General features: G+C 50.9%; 1 protein-coding gene across 1 annotated transcript in view; it reads left to right on the forward strand.

Moving 5' to 3' along the window:
* CSMD2 (CUB and Sushi multiple domains 2) overlaps positions 1-24,512 on the forward strand; it is a 587,452-nt gene that overhangs the window by 269,542 nt on the left and 293,398 nt on the right. Inside the window, exons 6-8 of the mRNA XM_035019158.1 lie at positions 6,138-6,250; positions 19,345-19,422; positions 24,398-24,485. Of these exons, the coding sequence (XP_034875049.1) occupies positions 6,138-6,250; positions 19,345-19,422; positions 24,398-24,485 (279 nt within the window). The remainder of the gene's footprint in view (positions 1-6,137; positions 6,251-19,344; positions 19,423-24,397; positions 24,486-24,512) is intronic.

Consider the following 24,512-nt stretch of genomic DNA (forward strand, 5'->3'; position numbering starts at 1 on the left):
TTCTAGCTGGGGACATGGTTACAATTTGGTGTGTCCAGTACTGTGGCAGGGGCATGAGCATGGTTCAGAGGGGTCACAGTGAAGGCAAATGCTTTTCCCATGGGTTCAGGGAAAGAGAGAGGTGGAGAAAAGGAGACATTTTGGTTAGATTTATGGGAGCAGTGATATTTCCCCCCAGGAAGTCAGGTGGGGCAACAGGAAAGGACATTCCAGGTAGAGGAAGTAGAATATGCAGAGGCATGGAGACATGAAAGAAGCTGGGGCTCAAAGTGGGTGTCACTGGAGGGGGAAGGCATGAAAAAGTCTAGACTTTATGATACTGGTGCCTGTGGGCCTTTGCTGCTGGGTTTCCAGCAAGGCAGGAACTTGGGCAAATCTCCCCACAGAGTACAGAGATGGAGTGAGGGCAGAGGGCAGGGCAGAGGGCTATCTCAGTAGTCCAGGTGAGGATGATGAGGTCAGGAAGCAGAGAAGACTTGGCTGCCATTGGCCATGGAGGGCAGGAATGGAGGAGTTAAGGATGATGCCTGGGTTGGGTGACAAGGAGGATGGTGTGGATTATGGGGAGAAAGAACACTGAGGAGCAAGAACGATTGGCAGAGGCTTGAGTTTGTTCAAACAAGCCCCAAATCCTCCAGGTAGGTAGTTGGGATTTGGATCTTCATACCGTGGCTCAGCTGCTCAGAGCTGCCTGAACAATTGGGATGGGTAGGCACTGCTGAGAACCAGATCTTGGGATGCCTTTCCAAAGATAAGTCTTAAGACTTAAGGACTCCAGCAGTCCATATCCAAAAGAGAACTGCATTCCTCCTGGGCCTTTGCCCAGTTCCAGGAAAATAGATAACATTATGGGTTTGTCCTGGGGAAAGCTTTTATCTCAACATAGCAAGAATCCTAGGCATTTGGCTAAAGGAAAACTGATACAGAAATCATTGGTGATGAGAAAGGGTATCAGGGCTGAGTCAATAAAGGCTCTCTTCAGAGATGAGAGGTAGCTTGGGTGGGGACAGAGGAGTTGGGTCTTCAACAAGAGCCTTGGTGCCCTTTGCCTACCACCACCAAGCCATTTCCAGAAGGGTTTTTCCCTGGTTGCATCATGGTGCCCTCTCCATCCCCCAAAGAGGAGAGCAGATGGCAGGTGGGGAGGGAAGAGGGTGTGGGAGTGGGGATAAAGTGGCACGCACCTCCTATATTTTATATTCTCCCCAGCCAGCTTTGGGGTTGGAAGGATGGTTTCTGCTGGCCCCTGGGATGCAGAACTTCTCCAACCCTGTATCAGATCCAGGCTGTTCACAGAGCTTAGCTGAGAGATTAAGCCCACAGGACATGCTCTGGGAGCACAGAAGCCAGATGCCACTGACTGAGGGATGGAGGTTGTACAGAGAAGGGGACATTGCAGCTGAATCTGGTAGATTTCAGGCTTTGCAAGGACTCCCCATATCCAGGGAACCGGTGGGAGTGGCACCCACTGGCAAGCGCTGTGCCTCGTATCCAATATGTGCTTAGTGAGTAAATGAATGAGTGAATGTTCTCCTGAGCATGTCAGTTTTCGGGAGTACTGAAACTGAAACCAGGAGCTCCTAATACTCCTCCCCCTCTGCATACAGCTAGGCAGTGATTCTTTGCAGACTCAGTTATCATCTCAGCGCTCCCAACATCCTGACTGTAGGAGAAGCTTCTTAAGAAGAAATGCTTTCCATGAAGTCTGCTCTGAGCTCTCTTATTACCAAGACAAGAACTAAGAGCTTTCTGTAGGGGAATTCAAAACCACTTTCCCCATAATCAACTACATACATTAAAGGGAGCCGTTGTGGTGTTTTTGTTGTGGTGGTGGTGGTTTTTTATTCTCCCCAAGCCAGATTCCATTAATGAAGCCCCATTTAACGGAAGTCAATTTACCAAAAAGAAAAAAAAAAAATTGAGTGTAATTGCTTAAATACGTTTTATGCTGTACTGCAATAGCAATTTCCTGGGCGAACTTGGAGTTCCCCAGGCGCCCCAGAGTGAAGTTAATGTGGACAGAAAGGGTTGAAGGGGAGAATCTCTCTTTGTGTTTCTCTCCTTTAATTATGATTCTAAGAGGGAGCAAAATTAAAGAGGATCCTGGGGGGGGCGGGTGGGGAGGAGATGGGAGGGGAGGAAAAAGAACAGAAATGGAATTCAGCCTGAACTGCTCCACTGCCTTCCTTCATGCTTGTGTGTATGTGGCAGTACGATGCAGTGGCTGAGTACATAGGCTCTGAGTGGGGTGCTTTAAGTGTGACTCCCACCTCTGCCCATTTAATAGCTGTGTGACCTTGAACAAGTTTCTTAACCTCTCTGTGCAGCCAGGTGGTACAATGGGAAAGGGCAGAAAGAGCAGCAAGTGCAAAGGCAGAGAAACACAAAAAAGCAGTGTGTGTTCCAGTACAAGTACGGTCTTCTGTATGGTTGGAGATTGTGTGTGTGTGTGTGTGTGCATGAGCATGTGTGCACATGTGCTCAGGGAAGGAAGGCAGGCAGGCATCAGACCAGAAAGACTTCACCGAGAAGGTGACATTTGATCAAAGGCTTAGAGGAAGTGAGGAGGTGAGCCACATGGATGTCTGGGAGAAGAGCCAGCTAGCAGGCAGAGGGAATGTCAAGTGCAAAGACCCTGAGGCCAGAGGAGGTCTGGCCAGTTTTGAACAGCAAGGAGACCCGTGTGGCTAGAGCAGAAAGAATAGAGATGAAGAGAGGAGGAGGTAGGAGAGGTGAGGACACACTGACTTTTTTTAAAGCCTGAGGTCAGAGTAAGGTCTTTTACTCTAAGGATAGGAGCCACTGAAGATTTGTTTTTAATTAACTCTATTCAGGCATAATTTGCAAAAAATAAAGTGACCCATTTTAAATGTATAGTTTTTAAAGTTTTGACCAACGTGTACATGCCACATAACCACCATCTCCTTTAGAATGTAGAACATTTCCATCACCCTAGGAGGGTCCCTTGTACTCCCTCCCATGGGCCCCCCACCAGTATCTCTCACCCCCAGCTCTGGCAATGGCTAATCTACGCTCTCTCGCTATAGATTAGTCTTTTCCAGAGTTTCATATAAATGGAACCATACCGTATGCCCTCTTTTATCAGTATAATCAGCTTCTGAGAGTCATCCATGTCATTGTGTGTGTCACTGGTTTGTTGGGAGAGTTTTCAGTGAGGCACAGCACCATCTCAATGGCAGAGTCTGATGTGATGACTCCAACACAGAAGCCCCCAATTCTTGAGATAGTTGCCAAGAAAACTTTCCAATGCACATTTACGTGCAAGGAGGCAGGAGCAGAACAGAGTAAAGGTGTGTAGGCACCACAGGGCCCTGGGAGTTTAAGCCTTAGGAACGAACAGTTAGCAGGAGCCCTAGAGATGGGTAAAGGTTTGGGAGAGATGGAAGACAGATGCCCCTTGGGGCTTCTCCAGGCTGGACAGCTGGAGTTAAAGTAGATACCGGGGCTGGAGAAGCCTCACTGACTTCCACTTACCATCTCCAACATTACTCTCATCCTGCTCCTGGGACCCGGGCACCCTCCCCACATTCTGTTTTGCAATAAACAGCCTTTGGTTCTGAACTATTCAGGTAAATTCTCCCTATTTCTACTTCCCTTATGTAAATAGTCTCCAAGCTTTGTCATTGAGATAGAATTGAATTTGGCCTGGGGAAAAAAAACCCACAATACTGTTTGTGGCTCCTTAGAAAACTTAAATGACTCAGCCGGTAATAAACTATTTTAAATGGGATCTGGTAAAATACGGTAATTGGTTTCTATAATAGCTCTTACCATGGCAATATGGGTTGTATTATTGGAGTTTGGTGTGTGTCAGCATTTTCATTATAGTAAAAATTCAGTTTTGCAGGGTATGAAGCCACTTGGTTAGTTCCTTTGTTTAATACATATTTATAGGGACCCACCATGTCGGATCTCTTCCATTTGCCCCTCCAAATCCTCTCCCCAACCTTCTCCACTCAGTTCCATGTCTAGGAAGACTTAGCTTTGGGTGAGCCTACATCAGTATGCTCCTTTGCTTCTGGCTTTCAATTGGGATAGATCAACAGAAGCATCAGTAGGAGATTGGAGGAGGGGAGGGAGGAAAGTGAGTTCCGGGTATCCATTCCTTGATCCCTCCTGGTGGGACTTGCACAAACTGCCTGAAGATCTGGGTCCAACATGGTGGCCCTTTCCATACAGCCTTCTTTTTCAGGGATACAGTTTCCTCTCCAGGCCCTCGAGTGGTAACAGGCTGTATGGATACTGCCCCATCCGAGTTGGTTTCCCTTTATAAAGAGTCCATTCATGGAACTCCTGGAATTATTCTCATACTAGTGCACCACCTATTTTGTATTGGAATCCTCATGTCCCTGCTTTGTACCAACCATTGTGCTAGGTGCTTGGTACAGAGATGAAGAATGCAAGTGGACAAGAAGAAAAGAGCAGCCACCATTTACCAAAAGCTCTCTATTTGCCAGGGACCATGCTAAGGTCTTTGTTATGTATTGCCTCATTTAATCCTTGCAACTCTTTGAGGGAATGGTTGTCATTGTCCCCATTTTAGAGATAAAGTCACAGAGAGCTGAAGTAATTTTTGTGAAGATAACACAGCTGATCCCTCTAGAGCCCTAGCTTCACCACCAGGCTACAGCACCCTCTTTGAGGAGGTATCAAAGGGAGACACACACCTAGATAGGGAATCATAATCCGAATGCAGTGCTGTGGCATGACGGAGGAGGGAAAAGGAAAATGAGATTTCTTGAGCTCCTATGTGTCTGGTACTGGGCTAGTTCTTTGCCCACAGGTCTTCAGGCTGCTATTCGTATTCTCACCCTCAGAAAGGTTCAGTAACTAGTCCTAGGTCACACTGCTGCTAAGTGCTGAAGCTGGATCTGAACCCAAATCCATATGGCTTCGAAGCCAAGCAGGGGAGGTAGGCTTTCCTGGGACGTGATGATTGAGGGCTTCCCGAAGTCATCTCAGGCGACACAGGGGGTGCGGGAGAGAGGGCTACAGGTGGCTCCGTTCCAGGCAGAAAAGGCAAAGACCTAGGAAAGGACAAAGCATGTGTGCTTAGGAGATGCCTGTGGCGTGTCCCCGCGGGGGTGGGGGCAGACAAGAGGGAGATGTGATGCTGTCAGAGGGGAGGCATCAGGAAGCTTTGTACCGGATTCTTGTGCGGGGAGGAAGAGAGAGAAAACACTGGTGCAATGGGCCAGCTGGGAGGCTGTGGGGTAGAGGAGGGAAGGTAAGATGGAGGGGGTTCCTGGGGTGCAGGGAACACGCAGGGGGTGGGGGGGGCATCACGGTTTAGCTTGAGTGTGGCAGCGCTAAGCAGAGGCTCGTTCCGGCAGGGGACAGGGTGGGAAGTTTGAAAGGCGGTGGGTCTTGTGTAGCTACTGGGGAGCCGCTGAAGATTCCTGTGCTCCAGGAGGAAGGATCTGGTTGACCTGGAAGGTGGCTCAGGATGGCAATTGGCCAAGAGGCTAGGGCAGTGAACAGTGACAGGGGACAGACAAGAGGCTAATCTAAGGGAGGAGGGACCCAGCAGGGAAGGGGATGCTTCTTATGGAGGCAGCAGCAATAAAGGAGGAGCCAGAGGAGACCTGGGGCCTAGTGAGTGACCCCAGAATGGGCTCTCAGACCCCTGAAGGGCCGCACTGCCTGGAGTGCCTGCCTAGGCCCTTTCCACGGACTCCTTGGGAGCTCACTAGGGGTAACCGATCCTCGGCCCGGGGGTCGTGGGCTGGACTTTTGCTGGGGGATCAGGATCTTAGGTGGGGGTGGGTGGGTTCTTCTGGGAAGGCTGGGCCTCTCTCCTGCAACTGCGGTCCGTGGCACAAGGGAGTGACACTTGTCAACACTCCTGGCTGGGGGGGGAGGGGATGGGCCTCTGCTCCTGGCCTGAGGGACGTACCCTCTCCACAGCATTTCAAGGTAGCTCAGTGGTGGGAAGGGCCCCTGAAGAGCCCCCTGAAGCTTCTCAGGCCCCAGGTTGCTGGAGGGCAGCCGGGGTGGCACTGCCCCTCCTTCCCGCTCCAGGCCTGGGCTAAGGCCCCAGCTCACTTGGGAAGTGGGGACACGCCTGGATGCCTGCCTGTCTCACCCCTAACCCTGCCCACGTTGTGTGCCTGCAGGTTCACCGGAGCCAGCCTCCCAGCCCCTGTCATCAGCAGCAAGAACTGGCTGCGGCTGCACTTTACCTCGGACGGCAACCACCGGCAGCGCGGCTTCAGTGCCCAATACCAAGGTAGGCGGGGCCGCCATGCTTCCTCCGGGGGCCGTAGTGACTCCTGGGAGCTCATCCTGTCCCCAGACTGGGTCCGGGGTGACTTCAGGGTGGGCGCACCTCTATCATCCTGTTCTTATTTGCAGGCCTAGGGTGTCCACATCTGCATCTCTGCACCTGCCACAGTGGCCTGTTGCCCAAGGCAGCGACGGGGTCGTGTAGCCCGAGCTGCCCCTTTCCAGGCCCCTCCTCAGGTCAGGCTGATCGTAATACTGAGTGCCTTTGAAGAGCCAGGCATTGTGTTGGGCAATTGATAAGCATCGTCTCATTTAACTCTCATCATTCGCCTGTGAAGTCGGTGCTATCACCATCCCCATTATATGGACAAGGAAGCTGAGGCCCAGAGAAATTAAGCCAGTTTCCCAAGGCCATCTGAATTCCTCTTGCCTTTTGAATCCAGAGCCCAACCTCTCTAACCACCAGTGTTTCCCCTCCCGCCATGTAAAGTGGAAGAGGAGCCGTATTTCAACTCTCTTTCGTGTTATGTAGCGCACGAATGCATTACACACGCAGGCTGGGAGCTCTAGGAGTGCTCCAGCTCAGGTGCTCCAATCTGTGAATTGCCGCCTAGCAGCCAGAGCCCAGACCAGGAATGGCAGGGGGAATCACAGATTTCTGCTCCAATCCTAAAGAATTGGCTCACCCCAAGGTGGGGAGCTCCTCAGCCCTGGAGGAGATCCAAAGTCCGGTGGATGTGTGGGAGCAGATGAGGACATTCCTTTCAACCTTGAGTTTGCTCTAAGTACACAAAATTTATAAACACCAAGGGTGGGCTTTAGAACTTGCTCATTAAGCCCTTAACTGCTACCAATTACAAGCTGATATTGGTTCTGATTGATTCGACAGCAAACTTGTATTGCACACCTGTTAAGCAGAAGGCCCCAGAAGGCTCTGGGGAATAAAAGGTGGGGTGGGCTCAGGTTGTAAGTGAGTGAGTGAGGAAAACCAGTGGTGTGCAGAGAATGGGACTGTGTAAGGCTGATAAAAAGCAAGTGCCTCCCAGTGAGGGTGTGCTGGGGTTGGGCGGGGAGGGGGGCGCGCGGATTCTCACGGTGGAGAGCGGGGCAGCTTGTCCCTCCCAACCCCAGCTCAGAGTCTCTGGCTCCGGATAGTAGCAGCCCATCACTCGCCTGGAGGTGGCAGGGGCAGGGGCCCCCGCCACGAGGCCCCTGGGGCCAGGCTTTCCAGCCAGAAACTAGGATAACAGTGGCACTAGAAGCAGAGGCATTACCTTTAAAATCTGGACCTTTCCTAAACAGCCTCATTTCCTTAGCGTTGGGTGGCAGGACACCTTTGAAATATTTAAAAAATAAACCCAAAAGCCAACCTGGTCTGACAAGCTTCACAAAGCCTCACTCTGAGAGCTTTCCTGGAAACATTTTGCCACTGCGGGCGATGGGCTTTTGTGGGAGCGAAGCACCTGTCTGGATCTTTTTGTTGTATTTTCCAAAATAGAAAAGCAGAGATGAATATTATCATTTCATCTGATTAAATAGGTACCAGGATCTCTACTATTTCGGGTGCCTGGAGGCCTGTCTGGCATGGTCGTGGGTTACAGTTTGATGCCAGACAATGGGCGACAAGCACTGAGCCACGGGAGCCTCTAGAAGATCAGGAGCACACCTGCTGTGCAGGAGGCTCTGTACCCCTGGATGAGGCTCTGTCCCCCACTGCCCCACCGCCCCCCCGCCCCAGTGCAGTGGAAAATGTATTTTTAATTCCCACATTGCAGTGAAGAAGCCAAGGCTCAGAGAGGTTTTGTAACAAGCCCAACACACACAGATTACACAGGCTGTAGGTGGTGAAGCTTGAATTCATTCACAGGCTCGTGTGAGTTTTCTGCAAAACCAGAGGGCCTTCTCTGGTGCCTCGAGTGTCCTACCTTTCCTATTTAACTGGTAGCTTTTAAACTTTGTTAATCTCATCCCACCATAAAAAAGTACATTTTCCGGCACAACCCAGTACACACATCTATCTATAGAACTATAAAGAAAATGTCACCAAGTGGCATTTTCCCTTACAAATCATGATGCACCCTGAAAATTTCCAATTTTTAATGTTAACTGCAACCTCTAAATGAATTTCACAAGTCTACAGCAGGGAACAACCCCCAGTCTGAAAATCTGCTTTAGTGATGAACTTCTCAGAAGCAGACCCTATCTTCCTCTCTTCTGTCTCCCTGAATACAGCCCTGAACAGGGTCTGCAAGTTCACGTGGGCCAGTGTTTCCAGAGGGCTTTCTAGGCTTCAAGCACTTGGCATTTATTACTCATCCAGTCCTAGCAGCGGCTGTGGGAAGGAGGTCCTCCCATTAGCCTACAGGTGAGAAGCCAGGGTTTCAGAGAGAGTGTGTAACTGGCTTAAGGTCTCATTGATGGAGTGTTGGAGGCAGGATTTGCACCCCAGTGGTATTCATCTGCAGCCGGCATGCGTATATATGGTGGTATATATATTGTGTTCATAAATGATTCTACCCTGGGAACTTCTTTTTCTAGTGTTTTCCAGACTGGGGCACATAGTGCAAGCGTATGCAATAATCAGTTGGCGACTCAAGCAAGGTTCCTCAGCCTCAACACTGTTGACATTATGGTGTGGGGAGTTCTTTGTTGTAGGAGACTGTCCAGTGCATTTTGGGGTGATTAGCAGCGTTCCTGGCCTCCATCCACTAGATGCTAGAGGCCAGTAGTGTCTCCCCTCAACACACACAGTCATGATAACCAAAAAATTTCCACATGTGGCCAAATGACCCCTGCGTACAAAATCACCCCCCATTGAGAACCACTGCTCGGAAGGAAAGGAAACTTGGGAATGACTAAAATAATCTCAGTTTTGCAGCTTGCAAACACAGGCCCAAAGCATGGCAGAGACAGCTTTTAGTCAAGGGGCTAGCAGGAGACAGAAGGCATCCTGCCCGGCTTTCACTGAAGAAGGTTTAGTGATGGGACCTTTTACAGAGAATAGGATGAGATTAAAGGACTCTACAAGGATGATGAGGCCCTCAGGGACCATGCAGCAGGGAGGCCTTCGCCACAGTTGGGGGGAAAGGGCCAGAGGGGGTAGAAGAAGCACCACCTGGCAGAACTGAGGAGCCTGGCCCCCGCCAACCCACAGTGCTTGGGGAGGGGCCCTGGGAATCAGTAACCAGAGCAGAAGGAGGAGCCCAGAATCAGTAACCAGATCTCTCTCTTCTCTCCCCCTCCTGTCTACTGTGCCTCCCATCTGCCAACCCAAAAGGAGCCAGAAATGGGAACAGAGACCCTGCTGTGGCTCGCTGTATACCCTGCGAGGCTAGGAGCCTTACCAGTGGGCCCCTGCGCTAGCAGTCCACAGAGCAGGCCAGAGAAGTGTGGGGACTGGAGCTGGGGACACATCAGCATGGGGTCAGTTTCTGCCACCCTCAGCTTGATGGCATTAGTCTCAAGTGATTTATGGCACTTCGGGGTTAATCATTATAAACCCCTAAATGGATTTATGGACAAATTTTTTTCCCCAGAAACCAAATCATACATTGAATAAATAAATGAATAACCTACAACATGGCATATTCCATTCCCGTCTCAGTCCAATGAGAATTTAGGGGTATTCCTGGCCAGACAGGATTTTAAATACTACCTCAGGGAATCAGGGGACCAGAGTTCTAGTGTGACTGTGTGTCTGGCCGGCTGTCGGACGGTGAGCGAGAGTGTTGAATTGCAAGCATTTTGGTGTGACATGGCCACATGACAGCGCAGAAAGGGGGACGCGGCTAGGCCAGGCTCTGCTGTCAAGGAGAACAGGTTAAAGAGAGGAACAGGCATAAATCTATAAGTTGTGTGCAGCCAGATAAAAGCTATAATGGAGGCCCGGGAAAGGGTTCTAGGATTAGAGATAAAGGAGCAATTAGTTTGGCTGGAAGCACTTAAAGAAGCCAAAAAAAAAAAAAAGAAGAAGAAGAAGAAAAAAAAGTGGCAGCGGCATCAATGTGGGCCTCAGAAGGATGCCACGCAGCTCGTGAGGAGCATTCCGGGTAGAGGGAAGGCAAGAAAACCTGAAAGGGCTAAGTCTGAGGAGCCCCAGAGACCTGCATGTCCAGGGCGGAGCTGGGCCAGCCACAGCCCACAGGCCTGACCGCGCCATCTGACTGCTTCCATATGGTTCTCAAGCTGAGAATGGCTTTTACATTTTTAAAGATTGAAGAAGAAAATAAGAAGGTTTCATGACACATGAAAACTGTATGAAAAATCAAGTCGCTGCATCCATAAATAAAGGTTTATGGAACACAGCCTTGCTTACTCATTTGCAAAGAGTAGAGAGCCTCCGGAGCGCTACCAGGCCAGAGCTGGGCAGTCTGCAGCTGAGACATGGCCCACAGCCCAACACACATGCTCCCAGCCCTCTCTCCAAAAATGTTTGCCGCCTGAGCGTGAAGCCCGCCACCCAGAGCTCAGGGCAGCAGTCTAGGCAGTGAGCTCCGAGGCCGGAGAGGAAGGCAGGACTCACACTGTCAGAAGCTGCACTGAAGACAGGAGATCAGAAGTCTTTAAAAAGAGGGAGACCTGTGGGCGCCTGGGTGACTCAGTCAGTTAAGTGTCTGCCTTCGGCTCGGGTCATGATCCCAGGGTCCTGGGATTGAGTCCCACATCAGGCTCTATGCTCAGCAGGGAGTCTGCTTTTCTCTCTCTCCCTCTGCCTCTCCTCCCTGCTCATGCTCTGGGGCAGAGGCAGATGAGGGTGGATTTGCTTGGAACACGTTGATCCTGGCGTAGTAGCAGCCTATCAGGGCTTGGGGGCCATCTAGCAGGTAGCTGGCTGGTCTGTCAGTCTGTAGCTCAGAGAAGGGTCTGCACTGGAGAGAGAGATGTGAGGACTCAAGGCAAAGTAGAGGCGGAGGCCTCCGATCCCCTCCCAAGGCAGGAGTCCTCCTCAGATGTATGTAGCATGAAAGGAGGGAACCCAAAAAAGTGGTTTTCAAAGTGGGTTCCTTGGAGGCCAAAGGGGTTCTCCCCGCAGCTATTTTGATAGGGCCTGAGTGAGTGGGGCTCCAGGTTCACCCCACCCCCACACCACTGACTTGAACCAGAGCAGTTCCTCTTTAATTTGTTTTGTGTAGTGGGCATTTACCTAGAAGTGTAATCACAGGTTCCTATACCTAAAGTGTTTGGCAACCACAGAAATCGAAATTCCTTAAGTTTCCTTCCAGTTCTGGGAGACCACTGAGGTTATGTAATCAATCCTTCTGCCTCCAGGCGAGGACTATTTTCAGTCCTCACAGTGTTAATTGCTTTCTTGCTTTCTTTTCAAGCCTGCAAGGAATGATATCGAGACGAGCCTTTCTTAAATGCCCCCAGTTGCCAATGACAATGACAACTGGTGAGGGTCTTCCCTGGCTAGGAAGAGAGCATAGCCCACAGCTCACTATTGCCCTGCTGGTCCGTAGAGAGGGAATAATATTGACCCCCACGGGGCTATTGGAAATTGAAGGAGGTCCTGCTAAAATATCTGACCCATGGCAGGTGCTCAGGAAATGGAACCCTCAGGCCTCAGACTCCACCAGTCACCTTGACTTCCTGTTATAGGGGGAACCCCTTGTGCAGTGAGAGTTAGAGCTGGTGGCTCTAGTCCTCAGACGTGGGCTCTCTGCCTGCCATCGTGACACGATGACCATTGTCCAGTTCCCCGAGCCTCCCTTCAGCCAAATCCTTGCCTGACTCTGCCGTCGACTAGCACTGCCTACCTTGTCAAGTGAACTCTGGGAACCAGGAGTTGGGAGATATTCCACAGTGAGAGAATCAGCTCCTCTGCTTTCTGGAAGTCCGATGCCGAGTCTCAATTGTCTGCAGAATAAACTCAAACATTTGAAACCAATTTGTACGTATTGAGATGCTTTTTAGAGTAACAAACCCAAGCTTCTGTTTTCCACATGAACTTGTCTCTTTGTGGCGTGTGACTGAGCCTGTGGTCCGTGCTCAGACTCTTTTGTCTGATTCCTGTCTGCATGCTGAGCTGCTGAACCCTTGCCAGCCTCCCTGTTAGGTTCTGGGCCTCCGGGACCCCTCCACGAATCACAGGGTTGTTTTTACTTCCAGGCTCAGGAGCCCAGAGTCCAGTGCCCATGAAGCCAAGCTTCTAAACTCAATCAAAAGTGAGCCTGAACTGAAAACAGCATGAACACAAAACACGGCACCCCTCACCTCGCCTGCTTTCAAGTGTAACCCATTCTTTTTGCCAGGAAATGAACTCAAAGCACATATTCTTCTTTTTTTTTTTAATTATTTTTTTATTGTTATGTTAATCACCATACATTACATCATTAGTTTTAGATGTAGTGTTCCATGATTCATTGTTTGTGCATAACACCCAGTGCTCCAGGCAGAACGTAAAGCACATGTTCTTCTAACAGTTGGTCGTTCATTCATCCACTCAATCATCAGACAGTTCAGGGAAACTTCTGTGTGCTTGGCCCTGTCAGTCACAGGTCACAGACCTAGGAGCTCAGGGGACAAATAGCTGGGAGAACAGGACATGATGTCACAGTGTCAAAAGGGCTTCAGCAGATGCCTGAATCAAGTCTTGTAAGGGCAGTGACTTCTCCCCGAGATGTAGACACAGCCAGAGAGAGGAGATAGCCTTTGAGTCAGGCCTTCACCAGTGAGAGGTAGCCAAGCAGAGAAGAGGGGAAAAGGCGTGCCAGGTAGAGCAAACAGCATTGCCCAAACCATGAAACCAACAACGATAGCCATAGGGATTCCCTTAAATATCTTTCTTCCAGTTGTTTTCTGACTTGTCAGAGGTGGTTTGTGAAGACCACCACACAGCCTATTAACAATGGCAAAGCACTGTTCTAGAAATTAGAACATGCCACTCCCCGCACTGCCTGCCATCTACCCTGCCCAGGTCCTTGTCTTCTTCAGGGATCCTAGTGGCTATGAGTTTTGCTGTGGTTAACCCACTGGCCACACCAGCAGCATCCAACAAAGTTCTTCTTACAGACTTCAGTTGCTTTGTACATCTTACAGCCCGTAGCTGGGATGATGATTCCTTTTCCCACCATATTCAAAAAACCACCCAGCATAGTACATAACCAGCTTCTAAGGAGCTGTGCATCATATTCTAAACTATCAACAATCCTTCCACACCTGCATTCTTGGCAGTGGTCATTGCTGGAATTTTGAGTGTTCTTTCCATTGTTGCTGTACCAGTTTTTTGCTCTTCATTAGCTGGAGCTGTGAATTCAAGGCAGGAATGCCCCAAAGCAAAGCACCCAAACAGTGCCTTTTCCAGCAGTGGGTCTTGGAGTTTTCACTGTACCTGTGACTCCTTCTTTTCATTCTCTTCCACGTCACTTGTCCTGGCGACCTTCAGCACAGCTCTGCCATCTGAAGTGTCCCCAGATGGCCCTGGGGCTTTTCTTTTCCACAGTCATTAGTAGTGATTCCTTGAATATTTCTCTTTTTGAATCTTGTCATTTTTCCCTTGCAAGAATGTGGCATCATCTTCGGTCACAATAACCTGTCCAACTTTTCCTAAATCATGAAGCAAACGATCTTGAAAATTCAGAGCCCAGCTCTCTTTTCCAAACACCACAGCATCAATAGCAACAGCTTTGTTGATTCTTTCCGTGACACTAGAACCTGGAACTTGGGTGGCTGTAACCTGCAAGCTGACTATCCTATTCCAAGTGAGTGCTCTGAGGGCATCTTCAGCAGTCATAACCCAAGACTTTCACTGGGTGTTGGCAGTTTTAAGAGTGGGTACCATGGACCGGACACTGGAAACCCTAAATACCCTAGAATTTCCACTTCTGAAGTTTTGATGTATTATGCAAGTAGGGAGATATGCAATCTTAGGCACATTCTGTGCCTTCGATTCCTGCTTCAGTCCTTCAGTGTTTTCCTGCCCTGTATTGCGAGGATACTCTTTGAGCTTTTGTGATTACATCAGAAGTGATACTGCCGATTTGTCTGTCTCCATCTGCAGAAACTAGAGCAAACTGAGCAATATCTTCAGAAGTTATCACAGTTTTAGGCTCTTCCTAAGTTCAGCAATTACAGCATCAACCAGCAACATCACACCTTTCCTGATTTCCACTGGATTAACACTTTTGCTCATCTTCTCGAGAGTTCCGTGGCCATGGAGTGTGCCAGTGCAGTGGCAACGATGGTGCCACCCCAGCCTCTTTATTTGTGTGTTGGCAACACCTGGTCAACGGTGGCGCAGTCGTTTTATATTTATCCCTCAGGTCCACTGACCTGGCAACAGACATCTCACCTTTCATTACATCGAGGCTTCCCCAGCTCTGTTCCATACCACCGCTCTTCCCACTGTCCTTCTCCATAGTAAGGGCTTCAGCCTCTGCTAGAAGGTTTGTACCTTGAAGCATTCGATCTTGGGCATCTGCTGCAAATTTTCCATCTTTGGCATAAATCTGAGTGAGATGAGGAGCCAGTGTGCTAGACACTGACTTTGTCTAGCAAAGAACTGTGAGTAATGAAAGCATTTGTGCAGGGCTGGTGGCCAAGCAAGAGGCATGCCGTCAGTGACAAGGGAGGGGCAGAGTGCAGGGTGCGCACCCACCAAGTTTTCTAAGGGAAAAATCAGATTCCATTTTTTAAAAGCATCCTCTGCAACATCTTGGGGGGTGAGTTATAGAGAGTGAGTCGGTGAGTAAAATCCAAGCAAAAAAGAGTTTAGGGCGGGAGTGGCTTAGAATCCTGAAAGGAAGATACACATTGGAAACTTTTTCTAGGGTTGAGTGAACTGGGTTTGGTGAAGGAACAGGTGTGGGGAGATAAAGGGATGGTCCAGCCAGTAGGACAGCCAAGTGGCGGGGAAAGGGGAGTGATCAGGGTTAGTCCCGGGGCTCACCCTTGTGAAGGGAAGTCTGACTCCATTGGGAAGAGAAGAAGCTACAGGTTCCCTCCACTTCGTGATTCCCAGAGCCTTGGAGACAGGTTTAGCAGCTCCCCTCCTCCACTAACAGGTCCTTGTCTCCTGCTAGCTCAGCCCAATAACTCATGCTGCAGACTAGAGAGGAATTTGTATTGCCAGATTCTTCTAGCTAAATGTGTACCATGTGTCCCTCTAACCTTTACAACAGCAGGGAAATGTCTTGTAATTAACCAGAATATAAAGGATGAATGGAGCAGCCTGGCAGTCTCCTGTAGTCATTATCATTCAGAGGAGATGAATGTACCTAGTAAGATTTCCATCAACCAGTTCAAGCCAGCACTTTTTTCTGGGAGTCTTGACTTTGTTCACGGTGCAAAAGCATGTGCAAGTGTGAATTGTATTTTGTATGTGAGTGTTTGGAGCCATGCGTACCCAAGGGCACAAATGTGTTGTGGGTGTGCCCGCTGTAGACACAGATGCATATGTGTGCATGGATCCATGCACAGGCACATACATATGTGCATCAGGGGTATGCATTCAAGTGTAGCCAGAACCGTGGAACCAGCCCCAGGCTCCATGTTATCTGCAGCGCATCAACAATTACAAAATCCATTTTAGAGACCAGAGCTTCAGTGTAATATCATTGGCACTACACTAGTGGGGGGTCCATGAATGAATGAATGAATGAATGAATGAATGAATGAATGAATGAACGACGACCGAATGAACAACATGAACGGATACATGCCAGAAATTCTCTAGGTTCTTGCTACTTTATCCTGCATTTCTGATTGCATCTGTCAGTAGCGCACTGTGGAGATCTAAAGGGAGAAGGGCTCTTGTTTCCTGAAGATTTTTACCTGGCCTGCCCTTGTCTGTCGAGCTAGCTCTGACTAAGCTCATTTTGTGGCTGATTTCCCATGGTGTTCCTTTTTCCTTGATCACTCACCACCCACTTGGTCAAACTGTTTAAAAGACAAATTAGTTGTATATAATTCAGGGTGTGACAACTTCCCTGGGGTTACTCAAAAACTGAAGCCTCAGCATATGGAGGTGATTTCCTGACCCATTCATCAGCTCCCACGGTGGTATGGGTCCTCTGTATGGGCTCCCCTCCCCAGAGCCTGGGCCTGGGCCAGCTCGGCCTGAACATACATCTTCTAGAGATTGCATTGTTGGTGTAAGGAACCACAGTCTGGAGAGCAGGGCCCCTGCCTTCCCTGTGTTTGTGTGGGGTGCACACAGACAGCATGGGCCATGCACCTCTGGGACCAGTTCAGAGGAGCAACAGTCACAAGGTTTATCTGTAAATTAAGAAGCCCTAAGGCTTCTCAGGTTCCTTCTCATTCACTTCTTACTGCTTTAGCAAGTTCCATCCTGTGGTAAGTAGCAGGAAGGAAAAGAAGGACAGGAGTTCATTCCTGTCGGGGAGGATGATGACATCAGCCACTGCTAACAGTGGCCCAGGAGGTATAAAGCACTGACCTGGTGGGTCACACAGCCCTTCTTGGGGAGGACCGAGTAGAGCGGATGGGCACAGAAATTGGAAGGATTCCTTCTGGAGCGTCTTCCTGAGTGCAACCTTGAGAAGAGAGGAAGAAGGACTCCCTCTTAGCCATCCCCTCATACCCACCTGCCTCTCCCCGCCCCCCTTCAGCAGCTGCAGGGAAAACTGAAGCAGCATTTGCCCCTGGAAATGACGTTCCTGGTGCACGGGCCCCTCCTCACCTCCCTTCCTCCAGAGAACACTAGGACGGGAAACGAGGCGATTGGGAAGACTCTTACCTCCTCCTTCTCGGCCAGGTACCCAGAGTCATCCGCACAGACCTCCCCTTGAGTGGGCCAGCCTTGCTCATGGAGACCCCTCTCCCCACCCCAGCCCCAGGGCCGGGGCATCAGGGAGAAGAGCTTGAGCTATCCCCACAGTACTGGGGCCAGCCCTGTTCTCTTAGGGATGACTGAATCCGAGAAATTTCCCCCCTGCTGTATTGTATTAGCTAGGCTTGAATAATGCATGTTTCCCTACCAATACCCTCTGTTTGATAATGGGTCCACGTTAGTGTTCACTGGAAATTTTCCTGCTGGATACACATGGAGAGTAATGCACATTTATAAAGAGGCTTTGAATGCATGTTGGGCAGCAGTGACTACATGGTAGTAACTGAATTTGATCAGGCATTCAGTTTAGCAGCTTGCCAGGGGACAAACCCTTGGGGAGCTTTTTGATGTAGGTAGAGCTGGGGATTATTGGGGAACTGGGAGATGGGCCCTTGCATGCCTGATCACTGTGGGCTCTAGTTTCGGGACTGGCATGTTACCTCAAGTGCAGGACAAGTACCGAGTTTTTCGGGCCTGAGCCGGGGCAAAGGAAAGATTCTGGAGAAGGTTAACAGTGCCCCTGGGATGGCTTTGGAGGCAGGCCATAAGAGAAGATGCTTAGGTTTAACCAAGAGCACAGCTGCCTCCTGGCTATGTGACCCATAGCAAATCACTTAAACCACTCTGAGCCACCACGTGATTATCTATCAAGTAGGTATAGTAAGTACTGGTTAAGGTCGATGGATGTGGAAGGAGCAAATGAAGGCATTATTGAGGGCCCACCGTGTGCCAGGCTCTGTTCTAGGCGTGGAGGAGGTACCAGTGAAGAAAACAGACACAAACCCCTGCCTTCCTGGAGCTTGCATTGCAATGCCGGGGGTGGGGGGGCTGGAAACCACCCAGTCAGTGATCCTGTGTGTTGGAAAGTTAGGGAAGTAAAGTAGGGAAGGGAGCCAGGGAGCCAGGGTGCAGCATCGCTGTGAACAGTGGTCAGAGGAAGAGTCTGCAAGGAAGCGGTGTTTTCACAGATGCTTCCAGGGAAGGAGGGAGTCGGGAAGATACCCTTGGAGAAGAGCATTGCAGGAAACTGGGCTGTGTGGCTGAACAAGAGTGATTAAGGTTGAAGATAAGGTCGGAGGGGTGCTGGGAGGGCAGATGGGTCTGTGCAGGCCACTCGAAAGACTGGCTTTTACTTTTTACTTTTACTCTTAAAACTGAAGAGTTTTGAGCAGAGATGTAATATGGTCTGACTTATGTTTTTAAAGGATCCCTCTGGCCCTTGTGTTGAAAACAGGCTATATGGGGTAGGGAAGATGGGAAGTCATGGCAACCAGGGGGGAAGCACCAGAGACCTGGACTATGACAGATGTGGAAACTGCACTTGGGATATACTTGGAAGGGTTTGATGGATCCTGGTGGATCAGGTGTGGGTGTTGGGTGTGGGGTAAACAGACGAGTCAGGGACGCTGACATGAGTAAAGAACTTGAAAGGCATTTAGCCCAGGGCCTGGCACACGGGAAGGGCCTGGTCACAGTCACCGCTACCACTGCTGGGTACCCATCTGAGAGGGGCAGAGCCACCCGGCAGGGGCCAGCTGGGAAAGGTCATGGGGGTCTGGGACAGATGCATCGAGCAGTAGACCCAGAGACAGGATGAAGCCCTTAGAGGCCAGCAGAATACCTTGGGGACCTGGGGCAGTCAGACACAAAGGAGGTGGATGGCTTCAGAGGAATGGCTTTGGAACTGTGGCGTCCTCATGCTGGTGCCTTTTCTGTGCTACTTGGCAAACTCCTGATGAGCTGTGGACTGGACTGACATTGGATCAGAACCCAATTCAGTCATCAGGCCACCTCCTGAGCCAGGCACTATCCCCCAGGGACCTCTGGGACTCAGCTTCCCCTGCCCACAATAGGCCGGCCGGCATAGGCTGGGCTCAGCAAGGCCGACTGGCTCTGCTCCACATGTTCCTCATCCACCTGGGATCAGCCATGCCTTCTCCCAGCAATGACGGGGATGTGAGAGGACAAGCCTAATCTGGCAGGCACTCTGCAAGTCTTCGGACACATCAGGACCTCCTCCAAAATTCCAGTGGCCAAACGCAAAGTCAAGGGGTGAGGGAATATACCCCACCTTTTTAATGGGAAGAACTATAAAATCACATTGCAAAGTGTGTGGATACAGGGAGGGTGACAATTCAGGGACATTGCTGCACTCCAGTGCCACCTTTGGTATGTCCTCACCCAGAGGGACTTCTGGCTTTGACCCACTCTGGACTATCCCAAGCCAAGAGAGGGGATCATTCTAGAAGAACCCCATCCCCAGTCACAGATAACAACTGAAACGGTTTTCCCTCTTACCTCCTCTCTAGTCAAGAAGCAAATTGAGTTGAAGTCTCGAGGTGTGAAGCTGATGCCCAGCAAACATAACAGCCAGAAGACATCTGTGTGTAAGTGTCCGCCTGCCTGCCCGCCTGCCGGGCCTCTTGCTTAAGGTCAGACCCGCTGGTGCTGTGACCGCGGGGAAGCCAGACGATGCTGGAATGATTTCCCTTCAATCCTGCCTCTTTCCGTCCCGGGTTCTACACATGGACACACTGACCTAGTGGCCAGTGAGCAGCCCCAGGGTCTGACCTTTGCCTCCTCTTCCCCCTCCCTGCACTTCCCTCCCTCCTCCTCTTTCCCCCTCACTTCCCATTGTAACTGCAGTCCAGGGAGTCATTACTGCTACATTTCTCTCTTTATTTTTCCTTTTGAATCACTTCCACCTGCTGAAACAGTCCTCTTTCTGCTCCTTGCCTAGGAGTCAGTAACCCCTAGCTGGGATCTTGGAGGCGGCAGGGTCCCCATTCCAACTCCCAGGGCAAGAGCCTGCTCCAGGGACCCTGGACCTGGCTGGGCTAGAGGGTGGACTTCTGCACTCAAGCCCATGGGGCAGTGCTGGGGTCTCTCTGCTGGGGCACAGGGAGATTTTATCTATGAGAGCATGTTTCTGCTATTGGTGTTTGAACGATTAAAAGGGGAACATCTGATGCTGGGGAATGGGCTGGAATGTCACCCCAGAAACAACTGATGAGAGCCTGTGCTAAGGAACTTTTGGGCTAGAGTATAAGCAGGGGTTCAGGAAGGTTCTGGGACACCCCAGAAAGCTGGACTTGAAAGCAGTGGAGATTTTCCTGAGAACTGCTCAGGTTTTGTTCTGAAGTTGAGTGCAGGGAGCCTTCCGTGGTCGGGGACCCTCCAGATGACCAGCCTTCTGCTTTTCCTTCTCCTCCCCTTCCTTTGCCTTTCTGCTTCTCTCTCTCCTAACCCCTCCTCCCTCCTTCTTCTGCATCCTCTCTGCTGTTTCTCCCCTTCGTCCTGACTCTCTCCGTTCATCTCACCTCCACGTGCTCACTTCTCTTGAGGGGCTGGAAGTGCTTCCTGAGAAGGATGGAGAGCAACCATCAGCGGTTCCAAAGCTCTGTGTGGTGTGTGTGGCAGGGAGCTGGGTGGGGAGAGTCCCCGACCGAACGGAACCTGGCTGTGGGATTTTTCTGTGGTCCTTCAAGTCTCTGGGGACTGCTGTCTCTCAGCATTCTGCCCTTGATGGCAGAGGGGTGGCCAGGAGCCCTGCTTCTGTGTCCCACGAGGGTGCCAGGGGAAGGAGCGAGGAGAACCGGGGGTTAGACCAGGAGTCTGCAGAGCAGGCTTGGGCCACAGCCCTGGCCCTCACAGGCTCATTCTTTCTGGAGCCACAGGAGAGGAGAGGAACTGAGGTCAGCATGATTTCACTTCAGAGTTTGCCCTGGAGCCGTAGGACTCCAAGGAAATGGCCCAGATTTGGGAGAGCAAGTGTGTTTTCAGGTGACTGTGTTACTCCAGGCACTGGTGTCTTAGTTTCCAAATCTGTGAAATGGGATGCAACACCTTACCCTCCCTTCTTCCCAAGGGTGCTGTTGGATCTAAGATGGGCCTTCCTGATCTAGGACTTAAGGAGGTCCGTGAACTGGCTAAAAACTACATGTGATATTGTGGGTGCATTTGGAGAGGGGCGTGTTTTTCATTAGCTACTCAGAGGTGCCTGAAACTCCCTCAGAAAGATGAAGAAACCTTATTCTCATGAAATAATGCAGAAACTCTGAAAAAGATACACACCTCTCTACTACAAGACACTGGTCTTCCCTCTGAGATTTCCTCAGAGAAGGATGGGCACGCAGCTCAGCTGCCGGGGAGGCAGGCCACCAAATCTCTGCAGGTGTCTGGCCCTTGGTGGCCTGCCCACACTCCCTGTGGACAGAAGTCCTGAACTTCAGGAGAGGAATGGACCCCGCTGACCTATCCCGAACCCTACTTACTGCCTTCACTGGGTGGTCCGTGGGTACCACCGACCCCTGGCCATCAGTCCTGACTGCCCACGTGTCCATATCTCCTTCACTTTGGGTGGAAGGCACTGCCTTTCTGAGTGTGTTGTGGCTTCTTGGGGTAAGGCCCACTCTCCTTTTCCTTCTCTGTAGCCAACAATGAATCAATGCTACAAACATAAGCAGCTGGTTTTGAATAGGCAGGAGAGGCTGGGATTAAGGAAAGAGAGGGGAAAGCCCTCTTGACTCCGTCATTCAGACATAAAGTGTTCACTGGGACTTATCTTTGCTTATTTCCTGGGGAGCCTGGATGTCCGTGCGCTCAGGCCTCCCAGGAAGACAGGGTCCTGGGGGGCTATGAGTACTGACCCCTGGGATGGTGACTTCCAGGATGGTGCCTGAGCCTTACTTCCAGCGGGCTGATGAAAGGGGGGTGGCAGGGTTGGCTGCGCATGTGCGGGGCTGGGGTTGGGTAGGTGGGCTCTGCCGTGGCCTCTCCTCTCTGGTCCAGCCGCATCCTCATCCCGCAGCCTTTAGCTCTGCGTGCTCCCTGGGTGGTGTGAGTACCAAGCGAGAGGGCAGGAAAGTGCTGTATCATGTTAACGTGCTACCAGGGGCGGCATGGTTCCCATGCGGTGGGCACGGGGGACTGTGGGAGGGGTGTGGTCCGTGGGCAGGGGTGAGTAGGCCAGGCCAGAGGAAGGTGAGCGCTTAGCTGATGAGTCCTCAGTAGCGATGGATCATGGTGAGGCTGGCTTACCAAAGATAAAGCACAAGTACAGCTCAAGACTGACATCCTCATCTTTTTAGAACAGAGCCTCCCCTCGCCTTTCTATCCCCACCCTGTCACCTCCTTTGTTCCCATTGCTTGTGGAACACGGAGGCTCCAGGAAGCAGGACTTCCGGCTCATTATACCTGCCTGGAGGGTCCTGCACTGGCAGGAACAGTGACATTGCTGAGTTTAGGATGTGGAAGCATTGGAAGGAGAGGCTTAGTGGGGAAGGGGATGGGAGTAGGGGAAATGCCTGGCAGGAGTGACTGGCTTTAACAAGGCAATATGGAATGTTGGAGAAGAAGAGGCTCCCCGAGAGGCCTTGAGCTCAATGCCGCACAACCAAGAAGATACCAGGTGTGTGGCTTGTGTGGCGTCTGTCCAGATCCCCAGGTTCCCTTGGCCAGCCACCCCCTGGGGTACCTGGAGGTTTGAACAGGGTCTACACCAGTCTTCTAACTGTAGAAATGAACTCCAGGCTCCGTGAGTCTGAGATGGGACTCCACAGGTCCCCGGGTGAGGCACGCCCTTGCTCCCTCTCCCCACACTTTAGTCTTCCAGGAGCCCTGGGGACTCTTTCTTTGCCATGTCCATTCCTACACCCTCATGTTCGTCCCCACTGCCAGGCTCTTGTCCTTTGCCTGGACAATCTTAAAACTTCCCAACTGGTGTCAAAGGCACCAGCCTCCCCCTGAGCATCTTACTGTGCCCTTCCCCCGCCGTCAGGACTCTCCAGTGGCTCCCCACCATTTTCAGGATCAGACTTGAACCCCTTAAAGGTCTGACCTCCACAGCTTCACCTTCCGCTCTTCCATGTCACTGGTACCCTCTCTTCTATTCTGGCCACACTGGGCAACCCCCAGTTCTGTTTCCATGTCTTCACTCCACCCCCCTGTGTTCCTCTGTCTCCCTGAACTGCCGTTCCTCTGTCACCATGTGTTCAAATCCTACTATCTCAGACTACTCATGTTAAATGCCACCTCCTCCAGGTAGCCTTCTATGCTTCTCTCAGCAACATAAGACAGGTCTTCCCTCTCAGCCTCCCTGTAGCTGCGTCTTCATCACTTCCCCATTGTGGTTCTGCAGTTTGTTTCTGTTTCATATCTTCACTTGACTGGGAGCTCCCGGAGGACAGTGGTCATATCCGAAATCTGACAGTTGCATCTCCCATGGTATCGAAAATAGGGTCTTGTACACACCAGGTGCTCACTGAATGCTTACTGCGTACCAATGTATGGGAATTAGTGGGTGAGTGAATGAGGAATGGAGCCGTTGCTCATATTGTGGGACATTGAGTGGGTGGGAGGGACATGGGCCAACTCGGAATATTGCTCCACGCTCCCTGTCATCTCTGTCTTGAGAGTGCTGTTGGGACCATGGGATGGGCGAGGGCTTGAATGGAGCTGTATGCTAGGCCCCAGCTCCCAGTGATACCAAAAGCCAGGAATCCAGGGATGTGAGAGAGCTCCAGCCTCATGAGTATGAGCATCTTGAGAACAATAAACCAGCAGGGTCCAGGGAGTTTCTACCCTCTCCACTGGAGACAGGAGAAAACTGTGTGTATCCGCCACCCCCTGACCAGGCTTCTCCTTTGGCAGAGAGGACCATGCACACGGTTGTATAAACAGCACTCTGGTGTTGGCAAGTGTGAGAGCATCCCACCACCTGCCAGAACCACCACGGGTGCCATCTCTGCGTGGTGCCCTTGGCCGGTGGCATTGGACAGGGGATGCTCTGCTTACTGCTTACTCAGCTTGAAAAGCGTCCGATGGGGAGAGGTTTCTTGGCAGAAATAACCACATTTGAGCTAAAGGCTCTGCTTTGAGCTTCAGGCTGCAGCTTTCTCTTACATTCTTTACTGTTCCTGATCACATATCCACCTTTTATTTAACTTCCTTTGAGTCATTTCTCCATTTGGGGCTGAGGTTGGGGGTGATCATCTCATCTAGAGTTGCCACCCCCGGATCCAAAGCACAGGGTGAGGAGTCACTGGGGGCTGAGGACCGTCCACCTCTGGCCACTGGCGTGGGACAAAGGAACAGAGTAGTTGCTGGTTTGGGGTGTCTGCCTCTGAGCCCCTATGCTCTTGATGAATTTCACTTGGACTTTGCTCACAAAGGAATTTGTCAAAAGCAGCTCTCCACCTTGCGTACTCATGAAACCTGAGCCAGGAGACCCCACAACCCCACACAGCCCCACGGAGCAGGGCCTCATTCTGTCTCTGTATCCATCCCCCACCCTGAGCCACTGCCCCGGACATGCCTTCCTGTGATTACCCATCTCTGTATGTGCTGTTTTTTGCCTTGTAGTAACTCAGGTTGGTGTGTCCCAAGGGCATAATATGTGTCCAGACCCCGGCATACCTGAAAGGGGCAAAAGACTAGGCTCGGATTTCAGGTAAGACCCGTTCGGGAACTTTCTAAT

Source organism: Mirounga leonina, unplaced genomic scaffold (assembly GCF_011800145.1).
Source record: "Mirounga leonina isolate KUSES-001 unplaced genomic scaffold, KU_Mleo_1.0 Mir_173, whole genome shotgun sequence".
NCBI lineage: Eukaryota > Metazoa > Chordata > Mammalia > Carnivora > Phocidae > Mirounga > Mirounga leonina.